At 45.4% G+C, this 26,227-nt stretch overlaps 2 protein-coding genes and 1 pseudogene across 13 annotated transcripts in view; all 3 read right to left on the bottom strand.

Moving 5' to 3' along the window:
- DIXDC1 (DIX domain containing 1) overlaps positions 1-17,376 on the bottom strand; it is an 82,759-nt gene extending 65,383 nt beyond the window's left edge. For 4 of the 11 annotated variants that reach the window (XM_084893887.1, XM_084893892.1, XM_084893884.1 and 1 more), the window contains exon 1: positions 8,068-8,475. In XM_084893887.1, the coding sequence (XP_084750013.1) occupies positions 8,068-8,127 (60 nt within the window). In that variant the 5' untranslated portion in view covers positions 8,128-8,475. Of the gene's footprint in view, positions 1-8,067; positions 8,476-16,034; positions 16,124-17,189 lie in introns of those variants that run through there. The other 7 variants (XM_084893889.1, XM_084893885.1, XM_084893893.1 and 4 more) reach the window with 6 other exon arrangements.
- Positions 12,036-13,429, bottom strand: LOC311627420 (elongation factor 1-beta-like; annotated as a pseudogene). The gene has a single exon. The product of its transcript is annotated as an elongation factor 1-beta-like (transcript).
- A 272-nt stretch (positions 17,377-17,648) lies between the features above and the next one.
- On the bottom strand, positions 17,649-25,397 carry LOC311627428 (uncharacterized protein C11orf52). Its single transcript, XM_084893929.1, has 4 exons — positions 24,415-25,397; positions 20,154-20,191; positions 19,116-19,171; positions 17,649-18,655 (listed from the first exon to the last, which is right to left on the bottom strand). The coding sequence occupies exons 1-4, from the start codon at positions 24,444-24,446 to the stop codon at positions 18,407-18,409; spliced, it is 375 nt and encodes a 124-aa protein (XP_084750055.1). The 5' UTR covers positions 24,447-25,397; the 3' UTR covers positions 17,649-18,406.
- Positions 25,398-26,227: the final 830 nt, after the last annotated feature.

Below are 26,227 nucleotides of genomic sequence, written 5' to 3'. Positions count from 1 at the left end.
GCCACATCTGCCTTACCCTCAAGATTGGACCCCTGGGTCTGTCTCCTAAAAAGATTGATGATGATCCCGGTGTGTTTGGCTCAGTGATTGAGTGTCGACCTCTGAACCAGGAGGTCACAATTCAATTCCTGGTCAGGGCACATGCCTGGGTTTCGGGCTTCATCCCTACTAGGGGGTATGTAGGAGGCAGCCAATCAATGATGTTTCTCTCTCACCGATGTTTCTATCTGTCTCCCTCCCCCTCTCCCTCTAAAATCAATTTTTAAAAATTAAAAAAAAAAAGGTTGGTGATGACATCACCAAAGCAACTAGGGAGTGGAAGGATCTGAGTGACAGATCCTCCCTCCAGTTGATGGACAGATGTAAACCCCACCTGTGGCCAGACATTCCTGAGCTCTGAACCACCAGTCAGCACCTGCCAAATACCCTAAGCCCCCATTCCTAAGTCCCTAGGTCCCTAATCACCAATCAGCGTGTGCTGAGTGCCCTAAGCCCCATCCCCTATCCTTAAAGGTGCTTGTACCCCGGCTCTCGCCATCTTCCGCCCCTCTCTCTGGAAGCAGCTGGCAGGGGTACTCTTCCCTCCAATAAAGCCTGTGTCCTGCCATCCCGATCTCCGGCTACCTTCTCTATTTCATCTATTACTGGGATGAAATAGAGAAATCTGTTCTGAATGGTCCGTTTTACTGTGATTTTATTACTGGGAATCACAGTAAAACGGACCATTCAGAACAGATTGGCCCAAACTGAGGTAGTACTTACCTTCTGCCTTTGCCTTCATCACCAAAGCCCTCAAAGAACCACCAAGAGACAGAAAGAAGCAAAACAAAAAAAACCAAAAAAACAAAAAACACCCATTAAGCACAGTGTAAATATCACTCTTGATGAGATTATCAACATTGCCCAGCAGATGCAGCACCAATCTTTAGCTAGGGAACTCTCTGAAAACATTTAAAAAAGATCCTGAAGAATGCCCAGTCTGCTGGCTGCAATGCTGACAGCTATCACCCTCATGATATCATAGGTGACATCAACACCGGTGCAGTGGAATGCTGGGCTAGTTAAGAACTACAAAGGAAAATATTTCAGTTAAAGATCATTTGACAAAAAAAGGAAGACAATCAGATAGACTATGTCTGTGACCACAAAGAACTAATCTTCATTCAGAATTAACATCTGAAACTTGTTCCGTGGAAGCTAGAAGGATGCCTGAGCATCTAGAAGTCTAGAAAGGCAGAGAGCTTTTATGACAACCCTCTGAGTCAGGTCTCAGGGAAAAGAAAAGTAGGCACAGCAACAGTCAAATCTGTGTGAGCAGGATTTTGGCTTGACAAGACTGAACCACTCTAAAGCTCTGAGCAGCTGGTGTGGTGAGGAGCAACCCCATACTCTCCATCAGCTTCCTCCCAGACACTCCAAGGAACCCTGCAATATGAATTTAGACTCTCCCAATAAACACAGTTCTGCCTACCATCTTAATTTGTGCAGGAAATCTTGACCTTGAAAGCTTTCCAGTCGCCAATGTACCTGGTTTTCTTTGGGACCTGTCCTTCCTTCGAAATAAGTTAGTAAACCCAGCCTCTGCTTTCTATCTCCTCTAAGCCGCAAGGTCAAAGAGAATTCCTATAGGGAACTTGTTTGGTTGGAGTTGCAAAAGCACTGATTGGGCTTTTCCAGGAAAGCCTGTGGGACTTTCCATCCCTAGGGCAGAAACATTCAGGAAGTAGGCTCTATGGCTTCCTGCCGGCAAGCAGGAAAGAAAAGCAGGGGTCTCCTGCAGCGCGCTGGAGGTGCAGGAGGCCTGAGTGGCTCAGGAAGGAAATCAGTTTTACAGTGAAACCAGATACCTGACACCCTCCAGCAGCAGAAGCTGAGGAGATGGGGTGGGGTGTTGCTGATACACTGAGAGGAAGGCAGGAGGTTTGAAAGCCTTGAGTTATTACTGGTCTAAATTCTGCCAGGAAAAGAATGTACAATAATATAGTGTTTCTTTTATTAATTCCTCCAGGTCTTACTGAACCAGGAAAGGCTACTAATTCATTGAACTTGGTAGCTAATTAGGTAAAAATAAAGCTTACAAGTAAAAATTTTAGATTTCTTCTTCTCTTCATGGTTAGGGCTCTCTGTGTTCAGCCCAGTAGTCAAAGAATAATATACCAGAATGTAAAAACCTAAAAACTTTCTGGAAGATTTCATCTCCTTACCTTATTTTTAAATTTCCATTAGTTATGAGTTCCATAAATACTCTTCTTCCTAAGTATCTATACTAATAAAAGGGTAATACGCTAATTAGACCAGACATCCCTCCAGACAAAGCTACAGTGGTGGGGGCTGAGGCAAAGGTGGTTAGGGGCAATCAGGCAAGCAGGGGAGCAGTTAGGGGCATCAGGCAGGCAGAGTAGTTAGGGGAGATCAGGCAAGGTAGGCAGGTGAGCAGAATTGGGCATAAACTGGCAGCCGGACTTTCCCAAGGGGTCTCAGATTGGAGAGGTTGCAGGCCGGGCTGAGGGGACACCCCTCCCGCCCATGTACAAATTTCATGCACCAGGCCTCTAGTATGTTGTAAGTGTTCAATAAATGCATATGAATGAATGAATGAATGAATGAATGAATGAATGAAATGAGGTATCACTGTATAATCTATGAGTGTCCTTTACTAAAAACAGGGCATGGAGCCCACTCTTAGGGCCTTTGGGATTGGTTCCCCACCTTCCTAATATATATGATTATCATATCAGCTAGTTTATTAATATTAATAATAGAAAGAGAGCAGGGGGGGGGGCAGACATTATAAGCACAGTCATCTGTGCAGCCTCACCAGGAAGCTACAGCTCCATTCTCCCCTGCAGATCACTGGGGGAAGGGATCGAACAAAGGGGGAGATGGGCACATGCGCAGTTAAGTTGGGGTGACATAGGAAAGGTGCTTGCCTGTCAGTCTAGCCTGGGAAAAAGATCATTGGCTAGGAGGGTGGACCCTAATGGGAACCCATGAAATCCTAGAAGATTAAAATCTCCAAAGAGAGTTGCCTTGTGCTCTCTTGCTCTTGCACTCCTGTTTCTCACTTGCTCTGTGACCAGCATTTGCCTGTGTGCTAACCTACCATATGGCCGTAAGCAGCTGCATGGTCCATGTCCCTGTGGACCCCACATGCGATGAACTGCAGCTGGGAAGACAAGCTAGGCTAGTCAGATGCTGGACTGCACTGTAATTTTGTTGTTGTTGTTGTTGTTGTTGTTGTTAATCCTTACCTGAGGATATTTTTTTCCTTTGGTTTCCTCCTGCACAAGCAGATTGAGCCTGCAACTGTGGCACATGCCCTTGACCAGAACTGAACCCGCGACCCTTCAGTCTGCCGGCCAACGCTCTGACCACCGAGCCAAACCGGTCAGGCTGGACTGTAACTTAATATGGGACAGAAAGTCTGGGCAGTGGCCTTGATCCTAGCCCTGCTGAAGACCAGATTGGACTTTTTCCATGGCAGGACACAGAGATGGGACTTTGGAGGGAAACCCCCTTACTTTTATTCACTGAGCCAAACCGGCTAGCATTTTTTTTTTTTTAATCCTCACCCAAACCCTTACTTTTACATCATCAATAAAGCTTTCCACAAAATCCCATGCTCCAATGGGGAAATTCTTTTCCCTGAGGCACCCCAAGAACTCCACTTCCACTAATAACATGACCACTGAATGCTACGTCCATGACCACTTAACTAGGGCCTGGGTTCAGGAAAGTTCCAGTCCTTTCAGCCTCTACAACAGGGCGAGTCCTGGGAAAGTGGCACCTGGCAAACGGTGCCCTATCACTGCTCCGCAGGCCTGGCCAGCCCATCACTCACCATGAGGAACATAACGCGGCCTGAGAGCTCGCTGCCACGGAGCATCTGTTTAGCTGGCATTGACTCCTGCGGGAATCAAGCCAATGAGCTTGGGTGAGGAGTGGAGAAATCAGTCAGGAGAGAGAAAAAAGAAGGTTGGGGAGTGTGGTGCTTTGTTTCCTTAAAGACTTAACTGGCCTTTAATTTCTACAGCAGAGCACAGAGGAGGTCATTGTGGAGCCGTCTGACCGCCGCGGCTTGGCCCCAGGTTGCGGAAGGCGGGAGGCACTCAGGAGAGATGGCGGCTGCAGCTGCTCCACATGCCAATCCTTTTCTTCACTGGCCCTGTGTCCCCGTGTGGGAATGGCGCCAAAGGCTCCCCCTGTGTTTCTCAGGGGCTACCAAGCAGATGGGTCTCTATGTGAGATTTAAATTTCTACTTTTCTACGTGGAGAAGAATTGGTGGGTCATGTGCTTAAGAGGTTAAGGCTCGGACACCTGATTTCCTGTTGACCAATATTTTAACGAATCATTTAAACAACTTTCAGTCCCTGGGGCCATTCATACTCCAGCCAGGCTCAGGTTCACTGCCCGACAAGCAGGATTTCTACCTCACCACCATTTCCCAAGTTTGACACTCAGGCCACTGACTTTATTTTCCTTGCCCGGTGAGCTCCACCAGGGCACAGACTATGTTTTCTTTTACGTCTGTTTCCAGAACCTGGCACGGTGCCCGGTAAACAGTCATTCAGTGACTGTCTGGAAGTGAGTACTTGCATGCATGTTTTCCAGATTAGCGGAAGAAAAGTCTGGTCTCATGGAGCAGGTCAGTTGGTGAATATTTTGTACTTTTCATGGTGTTATTAAGTAGAAGATATATGTATAATATCCCATAAACACTACCTCTTTTATGGTACAGATCACATTAAGCATCCTGGTATGGTTCTTTTAGTACACCCATAAATCTCTTCCTATTAATTCCTTGGAAGCAGGCACTAGTTGTTTTTCTATTATTTTATCCATTTCTCCATCCAGTAACTGAATTAAATAGTGGAATGAATGAACACTTACTTGCCAGACTATATTATAGTCTTTGATCTCCCCAAATCTTCCAACACATGCACTAACGTACTTTTTAAAGAAAGTCTAGCTCCTAGAAAAACACTTGCAGAAAAAACACTTGGCACGTTAACCAAAGATAATGTTTATATGATCTCAATACCAAGTGGCAGAGAAAACAAATAAATAGCTTTGAGGCAGATCAGAATGAGGACAAATGATACAAAGCGCAGGCCCAAAACATAGGAGCTGGAGATGACAGCCAGGTGAGCTACAGAATGTGGCTGCAGCCAAAAGTTGTGGATAATTCACAATGCAGGCTAACTATGCCAGTAAAAAGGACTGCATTGACATGAATCAATTCTGTGAGTAATCTGTCAGGTGTGTTGAGACCAGGGTTAGTCAGGGAACATAATAGAAGAAAATTCTGCCATGCACAGTTATGCATAGTGGCATATGGTTTAGAACAGAGGCTGAGAGTGGGAAGAGGAAAGCCTTGGTTCAAAGGATGGGTTTCTCTCTGCTGCATGGTTCCCCAATAATTAATCAATCAGGGCACACTTCATTTCCTGTGGCAGTTTTCTCTGCCACAGAGAATGACGTCACGGCCCTAACCACACAGACCTTAAAAGCATCTGGGTGATGAAGAATAGCTTCAGATATGCCTGGGTCATTCCCCAGAGATGACTGGATACGTGTGATATTCTTAGCCTCAGTAAAAGGAGTTTCTCAAAGGGACTGAAGTGTATTCTGACACTGGCCCTTAAGTCCCTATCTATATCCTTATCACATGACTCTAACTAAAGAGATTGAATATACTTGGATCTATTAAGCAATCCTAGAGGCTGGAATAGGTCAATTAGGGCCCCGTCATCTCTGAAATAACTAATCATAGCATTATTCAGTAGCACTAAATGTGATACAGTATGTGAAAAGAATTATTCAATGTAATTTATTATGTGTGTAAAATAATTATTTAAACTTTAAGGGACATCTGATATTTAATATGCTACTATTAATATTATTTAGATTATGTCAATTGCTCAGCGAAACCAAAACACTGATTGGCTATCAGAGTTCAAATCCATTAATAGAAGGGAATAAATTATACATTAGCCTGTAGATGGGAAGTTTACAGTATAGACCACATGTGTCAACCACAAGGCCCGCGGGCCAAATCCAGCCCGCCAGGCCTTGCAATGTGGCCTGCACCGCGCTGTCATCACTGCACTCCGCTATCAGTTTATGACATTGTCAGTTTATGACTGTTCAGTAAACCATTCGGCCCGCGATTTAGAATGGATTTTAGATTTTGGCCACTTCTCTGATTGAGTTCGATACCCCTAGTATAGACAGAAAAATCAAATGTCAGAAAAAAGAGGCATTACTACATTATTCTAGAGGTGGATTAATAAAGTTGTGTCTATTGCTTTTATTTTTTGTTGTTTTGTTTTTATTAAGACTCCATTACTGCCACAAAAAGAAAACTCTCCCACTCTCCCTCTCCCTTATGATTTATAACGCCTGGAGGTCAGGGGACATTTGTGGACACACTAAAGCTCTTCGGTGGAAATGTTAGGAAATGGAAAAGAGAAGGCAAAGACGGCTGACTCTGTGCTGGTTCTCTCCTCCTGATAAGACAGTGAGACCTGCTATTTGGGACTGAGTTTAAAAAAGGGGAGGCCAGAGGAGGACCTAGGGGGCTTCTGCACAATAGGTGGATAGTTAGATGTGAGACGCTTGAGACCATGGAGAGGCCAAAGGCAGAGAAAAGGAACAGGGAATGCTGGAAGCACTCAAAGAGGTGGCTTCCTGGCTCGTATGGCTGTAGCTCTTTGTTAACAACCCCCTGACATGTGTTCAAAGAGAACCCGTGCAAAGATGAGGAGCCCTGCAGTGCAGGCAGGATGCACACTCTGCCCTCCAATGAGAAACAGCCTCAGCCAAAGGAAAATCCTGACTCAAGTGGGTGAGGTTGGGACAGCATCTCTGCCACTTTCCTCTCTGTGTCAGGAACAAGGCTGGGCACAGGGGCCAGGACTGGAGAAGGTTCTGGAACAGGTCAGGCTGCAGAATCTCTTAATTAGAAACAGGAATTGAGGAAAGAGCCTGTGGTGCAGCTGTAGCAAGAAAATCTTACACACAAATTCATGAGAATAGCTACCTCCAGGGAAAGACTGCAGGGACGGCCAAGGCACTGTCTTGCCTGTTATGTTCATATTTAAGAAAAGAAGGTACTCATATGTTCATTGTTTAAAGACCGGTTTAAAAAAAAATCTTAAATTTAAGGAAGAGAAGGAAGAGAGGGAGAGGTGAAAAGAAAAGGAGAAAGGAAGCAGGACACAACTGACAGTCTAGGTCTCCTTGTGGGGGTCTCCTTGTGGCCTGGGATAAGGCAAAGGGTGGGGCTCAGAAGCAATGAAAGACACATGGCACAAATCGCAAGGGGGAAGGACCCTAAATCAGAATTCTCTAGGTCACAAGAAAGAGACATGTAATAAGTAACAGAATTTTGAGAGAAAACAGTGAAGAGAAAAAGACTAGCCAGCCCTCTCCTTTACTGCCTGTCAGATGGGGGCCCCGGTTCCCCTCTCTCACACAGAAGGGAGCAAATACCGACTCCCCTGAATTGAGCCCAGAAACGCAGACCTTCTTTCCTTTTACGTCTTCTCTGCCAACCATGCCCTTGGTTGTGGAGAAATCTACTACCCTGGGTGTAAAAACTATCAATATGAAGAGGGCACTTCATATGGACCACCTACCTGCTCACCCTGCCCGCTCAAACTTTCTACCAATGCAATGCCACCCATCTCTCCCCCGCTCTCCCGTTAGCTCCTGACATGGAGTGGGCACTGCTGCCATACACTCGGGAATTTCCTCGGGGAGAATCCCCGGGGAGAGCGGAGACCGCCTCTTCTGGAAGGAGACGGCCTCCGGGTCTGTGGTCCTGTCCTCTGGGCTCAGGCTGGCCGCCGGGAGAGGGCAATGCCCAGCGTGGCTGGAGGCAGGCGGCCCCTGTGATTTCTCTGGGCTCACGGTCTGGTCGGCACCTTCCCACCAAAGCCGACCTAGGGCCCTGCATGCGGATGGCTCTGGGGTCCTCGCGGGGGTGAGGGCGGAGGGGCCGGTTCCGGGATGAGGCGGGAGGCGCTGGGGGAGGGGAGCTGGGCAGTGGGAGGGGCAGTTACCTCGTTGAAGCCCTCCTGCAGGACGTCCAGAAAGTTCCCCCGGGCCAGGCACGCTAGCATGGTTCCCGCCGGGGCTCCCGGGCGGGGCTGCGGGCCGGCGGCGCCGCTCCTCCCCTGCACACAAAGGCTCCGCTCCGCTCGCGGGGAATCCTCCGGGGTCCCGCACGCCGCTCCCGGGAAGCCGGCCCTGAGCCAAACTAGCGGCTCCACTGGGCATGCTCCCCCGGAGCCGCTGCAGGGGGGCCGCTGCGGCCGCCGTTCCTATGGAAACAGCGGGGGTGCGGGGGGCCGGACCCGCCGCCGGAGGGGAGAGCCCGGCGGCTGGAGGGGAGCGCCGCGTGAGCGCGCACCACACGCACACGCACACGCACACGTGAACACGCACACACGCGCGCACACGCACACGTGAACACGCACACACGGGCGTGCTGGCGTGTGCATGCACTTGCAGCCACACTCGCGCACACCAGGTCTGCAGACGGGCGTGTCTGAGAGCGCGTGTGCGTGCCGCACACACTCAGATCGGCTGACTAAAACCGTAGCAATTCCCCGCAGCGGGGCGGGAGGGACAGGGAGGGAATGGGGGGGACTACAGTCCCTCCCTCTTCCACACGAGCTGGAAACTGCAACCTTTTTCCGAAGGGGACCTGGGCAGTGAGGTTAGGCTAAAGAGGAAGCAAAAGGGAGAAAAATAAAAAAAAAAAGAACGAGAGAGAGAAATAAAAAAAAGAACGAGAGAGAGAGAGAGAGAGAGAGAGAGAGAGAGAGAGAGAGAGAGAGAATAGAAAGAGAAAACTTCCGTTATTGATGGTATTAGAACACAATTGAAAGAAAGCTAAGCAAATCACACAGGATCACCACAGAAACATCAAGGGTAAACCAAGGATGACCAGGGCTTTGACAAAACAAAAACAACACACCTTTCTTTCTTTTTAGAATAACTTCTAAAATGTAAAATCCATATTTTAATAAGTTTTAAATTAATTAAATGGGTTTTAATTGAAATAAAAACAGCAAATATGTCCTGGTGCTTTTGAAAGAGTTAAGTAAAGCTGCTCAAGTGAAAGAGCTATTCCCCTCTCTTTCTTCTTATTCAAGTCCTAGGCTTATTTATTTCTAAAAACACTAGCCAGTTGTACTCTCAGTGCATACTCTTTTTCTATAGGAAACAGGAAGCTGAAAGAACACCCATAGTATGTATATGTTACAACTCCTGAACCTAGATGGACGGAAGGGTTATAGGGTGGTAAGGCTCAGAGGGGGTTGGGGTCTTGTCCAAAGACACAGCAGTCCAGTGACAGAGACAGTTTGAGGATCTAGGACTCTACACTCATCATTTTGCAGGAGGGACAGATTCTCTCCCCAAATCCCCATTAGAACCTTAGCAAGAAAGGTCAGTCATGGCTCTTATGCAACGTAATGACCTCCTCCTCAGGTCAGTAGGAAACAAATCTTTACCCAGAGCAGCCAGAGCTAGCAACATCTTGCCCACACGTTTAAAGCTGCTAAACAAAGATGCTTCTGAGAAGAGAGATGCCTTCCTTCTGACCACAGCAGGCAGGAAGCAGAAGGCCAGCAGAGGTGTTATGGCTGCTGCTGGTTGAAGACTGTAGGTTCCATTCTGGGGAAAAACCGTGACGAAAAATCAAACTGGACCTGAGCAGCTCACAAGTTAAAGGCTGTCCTTCACAACCTAGCTGGGAATTTAGTTGCCAAGAATTCCTCTCACCAGAACCACAGTCTGTACAACCTCAGGTGAGTCACTAACTCATGTGAATGCAACAAGGCCTTTTTAAAAGAGAAGTATGCCACTTCCAAGAGCATAAAATTGCGTAGACACAGTAGGAAATATTGAGTCATAAGAAGGAGGTTCTGCTGTTACCTCTGCCAAGAGGTCATTGTTTTTCAAACAAGTCATTTATCAAAGGAAGACCCCTGACCTCAATGCTCCTGAGAAAAGACTCGTTACATCACTGAATTTTAAAGCTTAAGAAAAAAAAAAAATCTCAACCAGCCTGTATTGCTCAGTGGTTGAGCACCGACCTATGAACCAGGCCGTCATGGTTAGATTCCGGGTTAGAACCATGCCAGGGTTGAGGGTTCGATCCCCAGTACGAGGCATACAGGTGGCAGGCGATTGGTGATTCTCTCTCATCATTGATGCTTCTAGCTCTCTCTCCCTCTCCCTTCCTCTCTGAAATCAACAAAAATATATTTTAAAAACATCTCATTTGGCCCAACTCCCTCATTTCACAGAGGAAGGCACCAAGGCCAAGAGAGGAGAGGGGCTTAGAGCCGCACAGCTAGTCATGTGGGAGTTAAGATCTGAAGGAAGGGCCTCTGCAGCCCAAGCCTATGCAGGAGGGCTAAGGAGAGGATTGTGGTGAACTGAGGAAAGATTTACTGTAGGGCATTTGGTCCAAGATTGCACTCTTCCCTGGAAGTCTATTCCTATACCAACCACACAGTCTACAGCAGTAGTGTCCAATAGCACTTCCTGTGAGGGTGGAAGTGTTCTATATCTGCACTGTCCAATACAGTGATCACTGGCCACATGTGGCTAATGAAAACGTGGATCTAAAATTTAAATGGAATTTAATTGTAATTCATTTAAACTTAGATAGTACAATTTCAAAGCATTCCATTGTCCCCATACAACTATTGAAATGTTCCCAAAGTTATGATGTATTGTATATAATTTGCTCTCACACTTGGAAAAAGCACAACATTTATGTTGGGCCATATAATCTCTCTTCTCTCTCTTCTCTCTTCTCTCTTCTCTCTTCTCTCTCTCTCTCTCTCTCTCTCTCTCTCTCTCTCTCTCTCTCTCTCTCTCTCTCTCTCAGAATATATATTCCCTGTATTTATCATGGTCTGCTTTGGAACATGGCTCAGGTGAAGAATTGAGCTTTTGCTCTAAGTAGCACTAACATTTACTATTCCTTCCATCCTCCCATCCCACCCTACTGTGATATCAACGTAAGAGCTTGGAGAAAAGGGGGGTTAGCTAAAAGAACTAGGAATATCTGCACCCCATAGTGCCCCTATGCGGGAAAAGAGCAAGCCACTCTGGGTAGCTGGAACATCTCCCACTGCTGCAGGCCTGTCAGCCACTCTGCCTGGGAGGAGAGGCAGAGTCCAAGCAAGCTGCTGTCTCCGTGTCTCTGCCTGATTTCTAAAATTATGCCAGGCTTCCTGAGCCCTGCATTATTTTAACAATGATGGTACATACCTCCCTCACCAACTAAAAGCAAAAGCTGTACAACCGTAATATAGCAAGATCGAGCTTTAACTATGAGCCAAGCCCTGTACTAAGCACTTATAATAGATACATTATCAACTCATTGGATGGTCACAACTACAATAAAAAGTAGACTTTTTTATATAGTCCCCATTTTACTTAAGAAGAAAGAGAGGTTTGGAGGATAAGTAATTTGCTCCAGACCTTATAGCTACTAAGTGCTGAAGTTAAAGTCCAGTTTCTTCATCATTATGCAATCATATGCAATATGATGCCTGCTACAAAGATGTTATTCATTAAATGTTTTTCTTGAATGAATGAGATAGTGTAGGAGGCATCAGCAAACTCAAAAGGTATTCATCACTTCTATTAATATAGATAATATTGTGTTAGCTCAAGTAAGACTTTGAGCATTAAAAGGAAATGTCATTGGTGAAAATATTGACTGTGACTTCTTGTGTAGAAGATGTGTGTAATTCTCACCTATGTAAAATTTGACACATCTGTTATGGGCAATCATTAGTGACGAAGGAGAAGCAGAAAGGCAGTTTGAATAAACAAATAGACTTGTTGACAGAAATATTTTAAATGACTCTCTGAAATTAATTTCTTAATCTTCCTTCTGTTTTCTCACATTAAGGAGTTTCTTGGCAGTAACATATGTTTAATTTTTCTATTGCATTTATCTTTAGAGACATCAGCAAAAATATACACAAAAGGGCTCATATCTACAGGCAAATGTCCCAAACGTGTCCTAGTTCCTAAACTGCTCTTTTTCCCCAGGCTTTTCTGCCCGTCCGCACGCTGTAATCTTCCTTAGACTGCTCAAATGTCTTCACACGCTCCCTCTTCCCAGCACGTCCGATCTGAGTTCCTCACTCCCAGCTCTCAAAGCCTCCCCTTCCCAAACTGCCCAGGCTCAGGTTAGCAGGCTCCACCCTGACTCACGGATTTACAAGGCTCCTTTTCACCTTTGGCCTTCACGATTGTCCCTCCGCCTGGAATGTCCCACCATTCTTATATCTTCCAAGCTTTCATTTAAGAGCGATGATCCATGTGTCTTTTAGACCTTGTGGGAAGCAGCCACGTCCATGGACTGCATATAGTCCTTAAGAGCAGTGATCTGCTCCTCTGGCATGTTGGTTCCAGCCTTATGGTCTTCTACTATACACTGTATTTGAAGTTTTTCAACTCCACGCTTCACTGGAACTCGTTTAGAAGAGCCCCAGACCAAGCCGTCTGTGTGAATGCTCCTGACACGCTCCTCTCATTGTGCCATTTCCATCTCACCAGCCCAAGGTTTCGCATCTGATAAGACGGAAGACTTGGCTTTCTTTGACTCATACTGTGCAAGGCATTCTCCTCTTAGCCTCTTTGCTTCTTCACTTCCCTCCTCCTCATCAGATCCAAAGAGATCAATGTCATCATCGTCTTTCCTATCTGTAGCTCCACTTCCTGGGGCGTCTTCCATATTAGCAGGGCCATACTTGCCCAAAGCTTTCTTCACTCCTGGCAGGCTGGCCTTTTCCTTTTCGGAAGACTTGATGTGATTATACCAAAGTAGGGCATGATACAAGTTGGCAGGTGTTGGGCTGGAGACCATTTCAAACACATCTGCTTGTGATGGCACATACCCCTCGACATAGCGCTTGTCCGCCAGGTAGTCGCTGAGCACCGGGAGGCAAGTGGGGGTTTTCAGGTCTCCAAAACCCATGGCATCGCTGATCCTGGAGCTGCGCAGCAGCAGAGGAAGGAGGACGTGCAGCAGCCACACGAGGGCTAGTGTAGGAGACATCAGCAAACTGCTGCTACACTTCTGCTACTCACATCTTCAGTATGCCTACTTCAAGTTTCACTTTTTTTGTGAAACTTCTTTGGCCACTCTTGATTTTGTTCAAATCAAGACAGATATGATCATAATCTGTGTGGAACGCTCATCTCCCAGATAACCCATGGTTCATTCCTGCTCAAATGTCATGCTAGCTGTTTTGCCTTTGCTGATCACTCTTTTTAAAATGATAGGCTGAAACTGGTTTGGCTCAGTGAATAGAACGTTGGTCTGCGGACTGAAAGGTCCGAGGTTTGATTCTGGTCAAGGGCATGTACATTGTTTGTGGGCACATTCCCAGTGGGGGATGTGCAGGAGGCAGCTGGTCGATGTTTCTAGCTTCCTATCCCTCTCCTTTCCTCTCTGTAAAAAATCAATAAAATATATTTAAAAATAAAATAAAATAAAATTAGAGCATCCCCTTACATCAGCACTCCCAAACCTGATTTATCTTTTTTTCTTCCTAGCATTCATCCCATCTTGCATATTCTATATTTACTTGTTTGTTTATTGTCAGCATCCTCCTGCCCAGAATGTAAAATTCCCCATGAGGACAGGGAATTTTGTCTGTTTTGTTACTGGTTAATCTTGAAAACTAAGAATATTTCCTGACACATAGTAGATGCTCAATAGATATTGACTGAATAAATGAATGTATCTTCCTCTCTTCAAAATTCAAAGGTCATAGCATGTATGATATCACATGGAACATTATATAGTTACTTTTGGAATGTGAATCTTTGTCTCTTACTGTATTTCCAAGACAAATATAAATAATTGCTGGCCCTGGCCAGTGTAGCTCAGTTGATTGAGCATCACTTGTTGATCTCATGCACCAAAAGGTCACTGGTTCAATTCCTGATCAGGGCACATGACTCGACAGCAGGCTCCATCCCCAGTAGGGGAGGGAGAGGGTGTAGGAGGTAGCCAATCAATGTTTCTCTCTTATCACTGTTTTTATATCTTTATCCTTTTCCCTTCCTCCCTCTCTAAAAAATATATATTTAAAAAAATAAAAGCAAATCAATAAAAACATTTTAACAACAACAATAATTCTGGTATCCTTTTATATTTTTCTCTCTTTGAGGAGGCTAACAAGGGTAATTCCAATGTAACCCTCATATTTGGAGGCTAGTGATCTGAATCCAAGCCAGCAAGCTCAGTGTACATTCCTGATAACCTATAATTAAGTCCCTATCTCCTTCCCAGGTACTGCTCTTACAGAACCCGTTACAAAGGCCATTGAACTGTGGACAGTGCACTGCCCAGATGGAGGGTTATTAATGCTGGCGCCAGGCCAGGCCATCAGGTATGGCCTGGAGACCCCCAACACCTGGGGCCTTCTTGCAAGGCCCGAGAAAAGGACCGGAAGCATAATCCATGCTTATGGGATAAAGATCACAGGGAGGGGACATGAGAGAGGGTCCCATGCGTGTTCCTTCACTCAGATTTGGAAGGCTGTTCCTTCCGACTTCCAAATCTGAGTGAATAGAAGCGTCCTTGGTCTTCTTGATCTTCTGCAACAGCTTCATCAATGTATTCTTTCATTAATTATTCATTAATTATATGTTGAGCATCTATTATATGATATTATATGCCAGGTCCTATTCTTTTATATTTTTATTTTTTTAAGCAAAAACTAAGAACTGAGATACACGTAAATACATAATACATACACACACATGCAAGAAACAAGACTAAAAAAAAAAGTAGTAAAACAAAGACTAGTAAAACCGAGACTCCAATATTAATTAGTGGGGACAGAGTGTACAGTGTGACAGACTGAGTGGGTAAAAAAAGGAAAGAGACAGAATGGTGAGAGACTAGAGTAGGGTGTTGCCAAAGTAATCACCAGATGCTAGTGCTTAATATAAACTGTACCAAAGCAGATATGCAAATAGATTCAACATGAATTTTTAAAATTTACATTTCAAAGTTTTCTGCCAGCTATCCTGCAGGTAAGAATTCAACTAAGATGAGCGACATCTGGTGGATATTTCGGAAGAGATCCTTGAATTTCTCCCCCATGTCTCCGGACTGCTGCATTAGGACTCCACATCACTAATCACACTCTCATGAAATAGTCTTTTTGCAGGACTCAAGGTCTCATTGCAAGAGGAAGCCATAGGACCTTTCTATTTCCCAACTAATGTCCTTCTGTCTTCTTCGGAATGCATACAAAATCTGACACCACAATTCTTCTGTTAAAAAGTAACTTATTACTTAAAATGTTCACATCCTTTGACCTAGGGATTCCACTTCTGGGACTCTGCCCTAAGAAAAAAAAGTCTTAAATGAGGAAATCAATTATTTTTTACAATGGGGAGAGTGAAACATAGGAGTTCAACAATAGTGGAAAGGTAAAGAAAATTACGGACATTATAATGTTTACCAAACATTTGTACCCACATTAAAACAAACATTTTAATAACTTCGTATCAACAAACATTAAGTTAAAAAGGCAAAAGTAAAAAAATATGTATTATGACCTCAAATATGTAAATAACACACACGGAAAAAAAGACTACAAGAAAACATTCTAAAATATTAACAGTGATTGTTTCTGGAAGGAAGGATTATGTTTTTAAAATCATAGTTTGCAATATTTTTCAAATGCTCTATAATTAACATACTTGTTTTTGCAAAAACATTATTTAAATTTTAAACAATGCATATGTTCCGATTATCTGTAGAATGTTTCAACCTCTGTCTGGTTTTATTAATTTCAGATAAAGATAGGTAGAATTTCCATAAGGAGGGAAGCAAGAAAAGAAAGCAAATTTATTGTAATTTAGTTCCAGGATCTGATTCCTTACGGAGAAATCCCCAGGTTGTAGAACTGTACTGAAAATCCAGTACTGTTGGCATACTCCTCCACACAGCACACCAGAAACTTACAGAGGGCTCTGCCGGCAGCAGGGAGCTGCAGAGTCTCATCACCACATGGGTCCCCATCTTCACAGTCCCTAGAGCCAGCTCAGGGCCACCTTGAAATAGGAGGAAGAAATGTGTAAAAATACAGGACAGGAAAAAAAAAAATTCCAAAAGCTAAGCCAACCTAGTGGGGTCAGGCCCCTGTCTCAAACCTACCAAAGTAAGTCATCTAGAAACATCAGAAATAGATGCTGGTTAACGGGAACTCCAGCCCAAGGTCTTATCACAACGGGTCTATCCTAACGGCATTTTTAAAAAACTAGTCACTTAGGTTTGGATGGTGGTAAACTAAAGAGTAATGTTTCCCTATCATTAGTGAAACAAGTATGCATTTCCCCTTCTCCCCGCGTATATCAGTCTAAGACCATAGCAAAGACTCCAAAGACAACCAGGAGAGATACTGCGAGCTCTGCTTCTGACGTGCACTTCCCTTCTCAGAAATTCAGTATTAAACTAGAAAGGCAGCATTTATATTCTACGGGCGAAGTTTTTATAGCACTTCACAGTTACAAAGTGCTATCATCTACATCATCTTAATTGGCTGTCACAGCAGATAACTCTTGGAGATAGAGTTCATTTTACTGCCCCCGGGCGAATAGGACATAGGCCCTGCCCATCAGTGGCGGAGGCCGTTTTCCAGGCACCTCTTCTGAATCCACTTGCACTCGGTCTATGCCAGGGAACAGGCCGGGAAAACAGCGATCGTGATGCCACCGAATGGGGCCAACCTTTGACTACACACTACCTAACCTTCCAAATGCCTCACACTCTAGGAAGCTGATACTATTATTACCAACTTTTTTCGTGCTGTGATTCCATTTTCAGTACTCTATCCATCTTAAGCAGCCATCCCTCTAGACTAGATACAAGCCGGGGGGCAGCCGTTATTTAGGAGCGACCGTGCCCAGGTTGAGAAAGGGAACGCGCATCACGGCTTGTCTCCACGTTCTGGAAGCCTGAGTCAGGAGTGGCACCCTAAGAACCTGCGAGCTCAGAGCGGGTTCGAAATTTCTGCCTCCCCCTTCTACCCCCTCCCTCGCCCCTCCGCGTGCCCCCAGTTCTGATCTGGCCGCTCGGCGGGTAGAACCTCCCAGTGACCCTCCGCCTTTCAGCATTTACCTCTTCAATCGTCGGTCGGTCGCTCTGGTTCACCATCTCGGTCTCCAGCCCTTCGGAGCAGGGCCTCCTTCAGCGGCGGCGTCGCCGCTGCGTCCTCGCTGCCAAGGTAACGCGGAGGCCCGCCGCGGCCAGCCTCCGACAGCCCCGCCAGCCCGCAGCCGGCCCAGGCCCCGCCCCCCGCCAGTCCTCCCCGACCACGCCCCCTGTCCGCCCAGGCCCCGCCCCGCCCCGCCCCCGCCCCGCCCTCTAAAGGCCCAGCGATCGCAGCCCTCGCCGGCCTGGACCCCACCCCCTACGTGTCCTGCCCCGCCCCCTCGCTGGCCGAGCCGGTCCCGCCTCCTGCGAGCCTGGGCCTCGCCCTCTGACGTCCAGGCCGGGGTCCCTGTCTGTACAGAGGCGCCCCCTACCGGCAGGACGCGGTGCAGGAGGGAGCTGGCCTCGGGTCGGTCCAATCCTCTCCCTCGCTCCGCCCCGGCCGGCCTCTCCACCGGCCCGCGTGGGGCCCGCACGTGCTCGCCCCAGAAAGCGCACCAGGCGTGTTCCGTTAGATATTTATTGTTCCTAGCGGCTCAGCACCTTCGAGAACCATCGGTCCGGCCATGCATGGCTTTCAGGATCGGTGACTGGAAGTCCTGGTAACGGATGCTTGGGAAATGCTTCTTCCTGGCCGCAGGTGTCTGTCTGTCCAGGCCAGGACGTGGACCCAGCCACCGAAGAAATGGCCCAACCCGGCCAGGGGCTGTGCACTAAAGCCAGGAGACCTTTTCAAAACACCTCTTCTTCAGCTTTGGAGTTCCAGGTATGTGAAAGGACATCATTAAATTAAGTGCAACAAGACCAGCTCAGGTACTTAAGGGGTGACCTGTTTCTTCCCCCTGCACGCCCCGCAGTTTTTTTTTTTTTTTTTTTCGAGAGTAGGAGCAAAGGTAGGGATCAAAACCTATCTTCCCGCACACTCAACCTACCCCCTCGTTTTAAGTGCAACTCCATGCACCCCTGTGTAACCCAAATACAGCTCCAAGCTCATAGCGGCCAATAAGAGACAGGCACATGGGGAGAGAGCAAGATTGGTTGTGACACAATTTCAGGGGCCCCTGCATTCTTTAAACTTAAAATGTGGCACCATTTCCGGACTGCCACCGAGTTCTCCAAAAACAGTCCATGATTCCACGGGAGTCGTGGTGAAATGATGGAAACGGGTCCTTCTCCCCCGAGGCTCACACGAGGGTCCCGTTCTTGCGGTCATAGCAGGGCGTGGCCTGGGGGAAGCAGAGGGTGGCATACTCTGTAGCGTTTTCTGACTGCAGGTGCTTCACCTCCCGGGCAGAGCGTGGCTGGGGATGGCTGGACACTTGGATGACTGCGTAATGTAAGCCGCTGTCCTCTGACCTGGGGCCTGGCCTCCCCTGCGGGGACGCAGGCTGCTCCAACCCCTGCTTATGCGATTGTCCTGTTGTGACACGGCCCTGCGAGGAATGGACAACATTTAAGAGAGATTCTTGGCTCGGTCTGGTCCCCCACCTTCCATGATGTCCCTCTATTTTGCTCCATTATGGGGGGTACCAAGGAGGAAGGGCAGAACAAGCAAGTTCTATGATTGACCAAGATATGTCTGTGCCAGGGGAAAAGACCGAGGCCTGGCATCCCTAGTCTGAGCCACCCACAAGAAGGGACAGAGACGCCGAGACCGATTTGGCTCAGTGGATAGAGCGACAGCCTGCGGACTGAAAGGTCCCAGGTTCGATTCCCGTCAAGGGCATGTGCCTTGGTTGCGTGCACATCCCCAGTCAGGGTGGTGCAGGAGGCAGCTGATCGATGATTCTCTCTCATCGATGTTTCTCTCTATCCTTCTCCCTTCCTCTCTGTAAAAAAATCAATAAAAAAATATATTTTTTAAAAAAGATGGGGACAGAGGCCTGCCATTACCTTTGTGCCACTCTGCTTCTTCCGCTGTTGCTTCAGTGTCCATCTTGGCTGACCCCCTGAGAGGAGGAAACCCAATTTAAATCCATTCACTTTTCCCTGTCTCTACGAAGGTTGCCATCTTCAAATCTCTATTAAACTATTATGGTGAGCTTCTACCTAATCTCCCTATATCTGTTCTCACCTTCTTCACTTCCATCATTCCTACATCCAATAGGGAATGCAGTCTGGCCCTTTTACAATCTACCCCTAATACCTTCCATCCTCATTTTCCACTGGTCCCTAACAGTTCAACGAGTACATGAGTACACGTGGAGAGCCTGTTAGGTCCCAGGCTCTCTGCCACACTGTGGGACCAGAAGAATGCGTAGGCTGCTTCCTCTGCCTCAGGGAGCTTACAGTCTACCAGGGGAGACAAATAAGTGTGAATACTATTACAATAAGTGCTTAGCTACCCAACAACTGGTCACTTACAATCAGATCAGCCTCTTCTCTCTTTTCTTTCTTTTTTCTGGATAATTCCCTTGCCTAAAACAGCCTTTCCTCCCTGCACCTCTTCCACCTTGTGAACTTGATATTACTTCTTCCGCATTGGTGTTTCCTCCCATCCTCCCACGGCAGGAGTATGCATCTCTTCTAGCACTGGGAGATGACATTAGAGTTACTTGTTTACATATCTATCTCTCAAGCTTGATTTCCCCCTCAGTGTGTCCTTCCGCTCGTGCCTTTCTGTCTCCTTGGGTTTGTTCAGTGCCTCACATACAATGTAAGTGCTCAGTAAATTTTGGTGGATGAATGAAAGCATGAGCAAACAACCTTGCCAACTGCAACAATAGAAGGATAAAACCCAGAGTTTCAGAGCTGGTCTTGAACCCAGTAACCTAAAGATTCTCTGTAATGCACGGTCTCCCTTTATCCCTTCCAACACTACCCTTTCCCACCTTATGCTCCTCCCAAAGACACCACTTCTGCTGTCTTCTCTAATTTGCTACCAGCTCCCCCCACCCCGGCCCCACCCAGTGCCTCTCCTCCCCCAGTTACCCATTTTCTTTTTCCTCTGGAAAACTGATGGGCAGCTCCTGTGAAAGGAAAAACAGATCACCCGTGTGTAAGAGACCCGGCCTCTATCTTCCCTCTTTCATCATTTGCTCTGTGGCCTCTTGAACATTCCAGGATGATCTTCCCTCCCCTCCCTGAGACAGCCCCAAAGCATTTACCAAAGATACCACACCTTTCCCAAAGAGATGGTTCTGGAAGGCGGAGTGGAACAACTGACATAACCAAACCCAAAATACAGACTTAGGCAGCCAGTCATTATATGCCAGGGAGGAAGCTGGGTTGAGCGCTATTCTGAGATTGTCTAACAGGCTAATTCCAGCAGAGGGTGAGGGAAACTGGCCAAGTAATGGGGTATTCCTGGATTCAGAGACCTTGCTTCTGCGTCACTGCCATTTTAGGGGTCTCGGCCAGTCTGGGGTTCTCATTCTTGGAGTCACAGGAGCTGCCACAACCAGGGCTCACTAGTTAGGGCTCCTCAGAGCCCCGTCCTGACAGGTGACCTCCCTCCCTGCTCCCCTGTCCTTGTGTTTAATTAACGAAAGTGTGAGATGTTTAACCTTTAAGGCCCACAGCACAGGGAGCTTTGAATCTGGCGAGTGACTCAGCTACCCCGAACTCACTGCAGGGCCAGACCTCTTATACTCAGTTCTGAGACCCTAGGGTCCCCAGTGGAGCCGGTGTGTCTATGATCGTCAACTGTTTTATGGCCACAGAAACACTTGTCTGAGGAAATAGGTTAAATAGTTTGGAATTTTTGTCTGAGGAAATAGAATAGTTTGGAGCTCACTCCCATGCTCTTTCTTGCTAGTACATTTCCAGCTCTCACCGGGGCCAACCCTCTTTGTCTGACTTCTATCTTCTGAAGGAAGTTTCCTTTTATTGCTACTTAAAAGGAGAGGAAAACTTACAAACTTTGTCCATTTTACTATTGTGGAAAAATCAAGATTTCCCCACCCCACACATGTCTGACAGAGATTTGTGTTCTGGTTAGTTTTTGGTTTGAAGGCAGCTTGCTGAGTTGAGAGCTGTTAGTCACTACCTGACCGCTACAGGTGACTCAGAAGAAAGGCATTGAAACTATTTTCTGGGTCTTTCTACTTCCTCTTCGGCCACTTCAGTTCTTCCTTTCTCTTACCACTGCCTAGCCTTAATTCCCTGTCCTTTGTCACTATTGTCTTCCTAATTACTTCTGTTTAAATGGATAAAGAAAATATTAATTCTAAAATGACATAGGCTTGGGTGACCCAATTTTAGTAAATGGAACCTGCTCCCAAGTTCAATATTGCCCAATGCCTGGACACAACCCAAGTGGAATATTCAGTTACTCTTTGGTAACAAGACTTTATTTTTAGCTTAGAATTAAGGAAACTAAGTGGGCACTCTCCTATATTGGTAATAAGAGTAAAAATTGGTGCAATCTTTCTAGAATGCAATTGGCAATAAGTATAAAAAGCCTTAAACAAATGTGTACCCTTTGATGTACCAATTCCATAGCCTAAGAAATAATCTGGAAGGTACAAATATGAATATTCATTGTAGCATTATTTACAGTGGTGAAAAACAGTAAATATTCTAAATGTTCAACTTTGGGAACTGATTGAATAAATAGGATCTCTAATGGAACATCACACATCCATTTAAGAAAAATGTTGGAAGAACACAACATTTCAATAGCATTGAAAATTTTATTCCTTATTAAGTTAATAAAAAAGGTAGTAAGATATGTTTTGGGATAAAAACCATCCACATAGGCATTTTAAAAAGATTACATGGGCCCTGGCTGGTTTGGCTCAGCAGATAGAGCACGTACCTGGGGACTGAAGAGTCCCAGGTTCAATTCCAGACAAGGGCACATGCCCAGGTGTGGGTTTGATCCCCAGTGGGCAGGAGGCAGCCGATCCATGATTCTCTCTCATCATTGATGTTTTCCTCTCCCTCTCTGAAATCAATAAAAATATATTTAAAAAAAATAAAAAAATAAGATTAAATGGAAATATACTCAAATGTTCCTGGCATCTCTGGGTGCTTATATTTATGGTTCTTATTTTCTGCTCTTTGGTATTTTCCAAATGTTCTACAATGATTAAATATTACTTTGTAATAAGAAAAATAGTATTTTAAATAAAAATCTCTTTACTTATCATAGGATCTTTAAATCTCTGGAGGTTATTGAGATCATGAAAATTATTTTTACCTAGCCTTACTAATACGTTGAGAGAAAAAAATATACAGGGTGGGCAAAAGTATGTTTACAGTTGTTTGTGTGGAAAATAATGCAATAATAATAATACGAGAATATTTTTCTAAAAACTAAATAAAACTACCTATGAAAATGAAAAAAAAATAATAATACAAGAATAAACTCTGTTTCGCGTATTTGCAACTATAAACCTACTTTGTTACAATTTGGTTAGAATACCTGGTATAGTGTTTCAAGCCAGGCTCTAGAGTCAGACTGATGCTATCAGACTAGCTGTGTGACCTTCAGCAAGTTTTTAACTTATTAGGCTTCCATATTTTAATCAATAAAATGAGGATGGTAAAAGAACCTAAACCTTCTGGGATTATTGTAAGAATAAAATGTAAACTATTCACCTAGCTGCCTGGCATATAATGAGCATCATAAAGCTGACTACTATAACTGCCACCATTAGAGGAAAAAATAACCAAAAAGGAAGAACATGAAGACTTGGGAAGGAAGTGAAAGAAGCTGTTACACCCCCTTCTCTGGAGCTTTTACTATATATATTTCGAGATATCCTATGTCTGTAGGACATTTCAGAGTTTAAAAAAAATCCTGACAACATATCAGGAAGCATGTATTATTGTTCCCATTTTCCAGATGGGTCCATTAAGGCCCTAAAAACTTTGTTACTCAAAAAGGCAGAGACCAGGTTTCCTATTTTTACTATATCTTCTGCATCTATCACTATGCAGAAGTACATATAGGTATTGAATAAAATGTTTGTTTAAGAAATGAATGGAGCCCTTGCTGGTTTGGCTCAGTGGATACAGCGTTGGTCTGTGGACTGAAGGGTCCCGAGTTCAATTCTGATCAAGGGTACATGCCTGGATTTCGGGCTCGGTCCCCATTAGGGGCATGCAGGAGGCAGCCAATCAATGATTCTCTCTCACCATTGATGTTTCTATCCCTCTCTCTCCCTTTACCTTCCTCTCTGAAATCAATAAAAATATATTTTAGAAAAAGAAAAAAGAAGTGAATGGATTAGTAGTAGGAACAGAACTTGAATCCAATGTACCGACTCCAAATCATATGCCCTTTTCAATGTACCTCAATTATCTCTTTAAATATAATGATGCTGTATTCATAAACAAGGTATCCTCAACACTGCCCCAGGCTTGGAAAGGTATAACTAAGAAGGCATTGGTTATATAAAACCAAGTCCAGGGGTCTCTAGTGATGAAAACTCTGGGAAAGAACAATAAGGACATTACAATTAATTTACAATGAGGCTTTCACATGTCCTCTGCTCTTCAAACTTGTCATCTGAATGACATAGACCATGTTACCTATATTTCATATATGAGAAAAAAGAGAAGTAACAGGATTTGCCTAAGGTCACACAGCAAATAAGTGTGAAAATTATATTCAAATATTCAGATATTCCACGGTCTCCTCCTTTCTTCTGCCCTTTTAAATAAACATTTCTCCAATGTTGAGTTGCTTGACTTGGGAGGCAGTATTACGCCGTGGTTTAAGGCATGGGTTCTGAAGTCAGACAGATCTAGATTGGAATCTTGGTTTCCTTGCTTACTAGTCATGTGGCCTCAGACAGCTGCTCTGGGCCTCAGCTTCTCAGCTGTAAAAGCAGGAGGAGATGGAAGCCACCGCTCGCTCTCGCATAGAATTGTTGGGAAAAGTAAATGAGATTGTAAAGGGGTAAGCTACAAGCGCTACAGTTATCATCATCATCTGGAGAGGGAGGGAAGGGACAGAAGAGAGAAGAGAGGACGAGGAGGACAAAGAGAAACAAAACCAATTCACGGTTCCAGCTCTGCTTTGGACATTCCTCTGACAGCTGGCGTGGCTGTGTTTTCTGAAGTGGCCTGAAAGGAGTGAGCACAGAAGGCGGTGCGGTTCTGGTGGAGGCACAGGGAGGTGCCAGACAGAGGAAAGTGGCAGTGGGAGGTTGGCAGAGAACTATCTGCAGCTCCATCTCATTCTCAGGGCCTCCCTGTCAACCCACACAGATGTTACCCTCTCCCCTTGCCCCCTACTCACCTGCCTCCCCCGCAGCAGAGCCGGTTTCCCATGGTGCTCTGTCTCCGAGGGAGCCTGGCTGTTTATCTACATATGGAGCTTGTGCATTTCCTGGTTCCTGGTTTAGTTTTCAGTAGCAGCTCCCAGGGAGTCTCTGTCAGTGTCAGGTTTCAACCTAGCAGGTTGGACTTTGGAAGCCACCTGCTGGAAAGATTCCCAAGTGACTGCTCCCAGCCAAAGGGGAGAGGAATACACACAGGCTGCAGGTGAGAACTACCTCACCTTGGGGATTTGGAGCTGCTTTGATGAAACCATGAACTTTGAGCTTCAAGCTCCAATGAAAAGAAACCTGAGATGGGCAAGGGCTTTGGGCTTCCCTAGGAAATGCTTCTCCATGATATCACACTGTTATTGAAATATATCCTCCAGAATGGAGTAAAGAGCCTTCCCTTCTGTTTCCCGGCTCTATTCAGCTCTAATTGAGTTTCGCTTTCCAGGTTATCAGTATCCGTTACTTATTATCCCCGTCCAGAATCTGGGTTTGAAAACTGTAGTCTCTAGGAAACGTTAGGTAAATGGATTTCTTTTTATTCTGCCTCCCTTGCTAATGGAATTAACGTGGGCAAATCACTTTTTTCTTAGGACTGTAATAATGAAGGACCGAGCCTATTGCCTAATCCTTTTTCTGGTAAAGAATCATATGACTGCAATGGCCTCAGCCCTCCTTAACCGCTCACTTCCCCATTCCCAGTACACAACTCTAGAATCCCCACTCACAGCTCCACTCGGCTCCTTCCAATGACCTAAAGTGACAATCATTCCACACTCACTAGCAACTAGGATGCCGTCAAGCAAATTCTTCTGTAAAGAATATGGGCTCTAGGAGGATTTTTGAAACCCATAAAGTCTGTCTCCAGTGCTCCCACCCCACCTGCCTTGTTCAGATGCCCACGTATTTGCTCCTTATGGATATCCAGGACCCACCACTCCACCCTGCGCTCCACAGAGGGTGCTCTGGACTCTTCACTCCTCCCGTCTTCTTTCCTTATGAAAAATGCAGCAATAAGAGTGAGAGCCTTATAGGATTGTGGTGAAGATGAAATGAAATAATGTATATAAAGCTCTAGTCCAGAGCCTGGCACATAGGAGCTCTCAGTCAGCCCGAGCTAATGTTGTTATTTCTTGTGTTCATCTAATCGTCAGAGTGTAAAGCATCTTACTTTATTATCTTGTGCTGGATCACTGCGCAGCCTCTTATTTCATGACCATGCCTCTCCCTGGCAATTCATTCTGTACTATACCATTACCTGTTTTCTTTTCATCCTGTTACACAAACATCTTAGCCTGGCGCTCAAAACCTTCCAAATTTTGTCCCTTTCTGGCCAATTTCTCTAATTTAAAGGAAAACACTTAAGAGATTCTATATGGCTTGAAACTCCAAAGAGCCAACCGTGTGCTGTGATAGCCAGATCCACCTAAAGCAGCATTAATAGCAGTCCAGAGTAATAAACAAAAGCATTGATTATTCCATTGAAGTCTGTACCAGTCAGTCCATGACTGGATTAAGTTATTTATTTATTTATCTATTTATCTATTTATTAATTTATTTATTTTCTTTTTAGAGAGAGAAACATTGACTTGTTGTTCCACCCACCTAGGCATTCACTGGTTGACTTCTGAATGTGCCTTGACCAGGAATCAATCAAACATGCAACCTTGGCACATGAGGATGACATTTCAACCAACAACTGAGCTACCCGGCCAGGGCTGGAATAATAATTTTAGTACTATATGTTGATTTTCAAGTTATGTTGTCAAAAGGCAGTGTGTTTAA

The sequence above is a fragment of the Pipistrellus hanaki genome, assembly GCF_964339955.1.
Source record: "Pipistrellus hanaki genome assembly, chromosome: 9".
Classification (NCBI taxonomy): Eukaryota; Metazoa; Chordata; class Mammalia; order Chiroptera; family Vespertilionidae; genus Pipistrellus; species Pipistrellus hanaki.
This window is presented reverse-complemented; position numbering and strand designations above follow the sequence as displayed.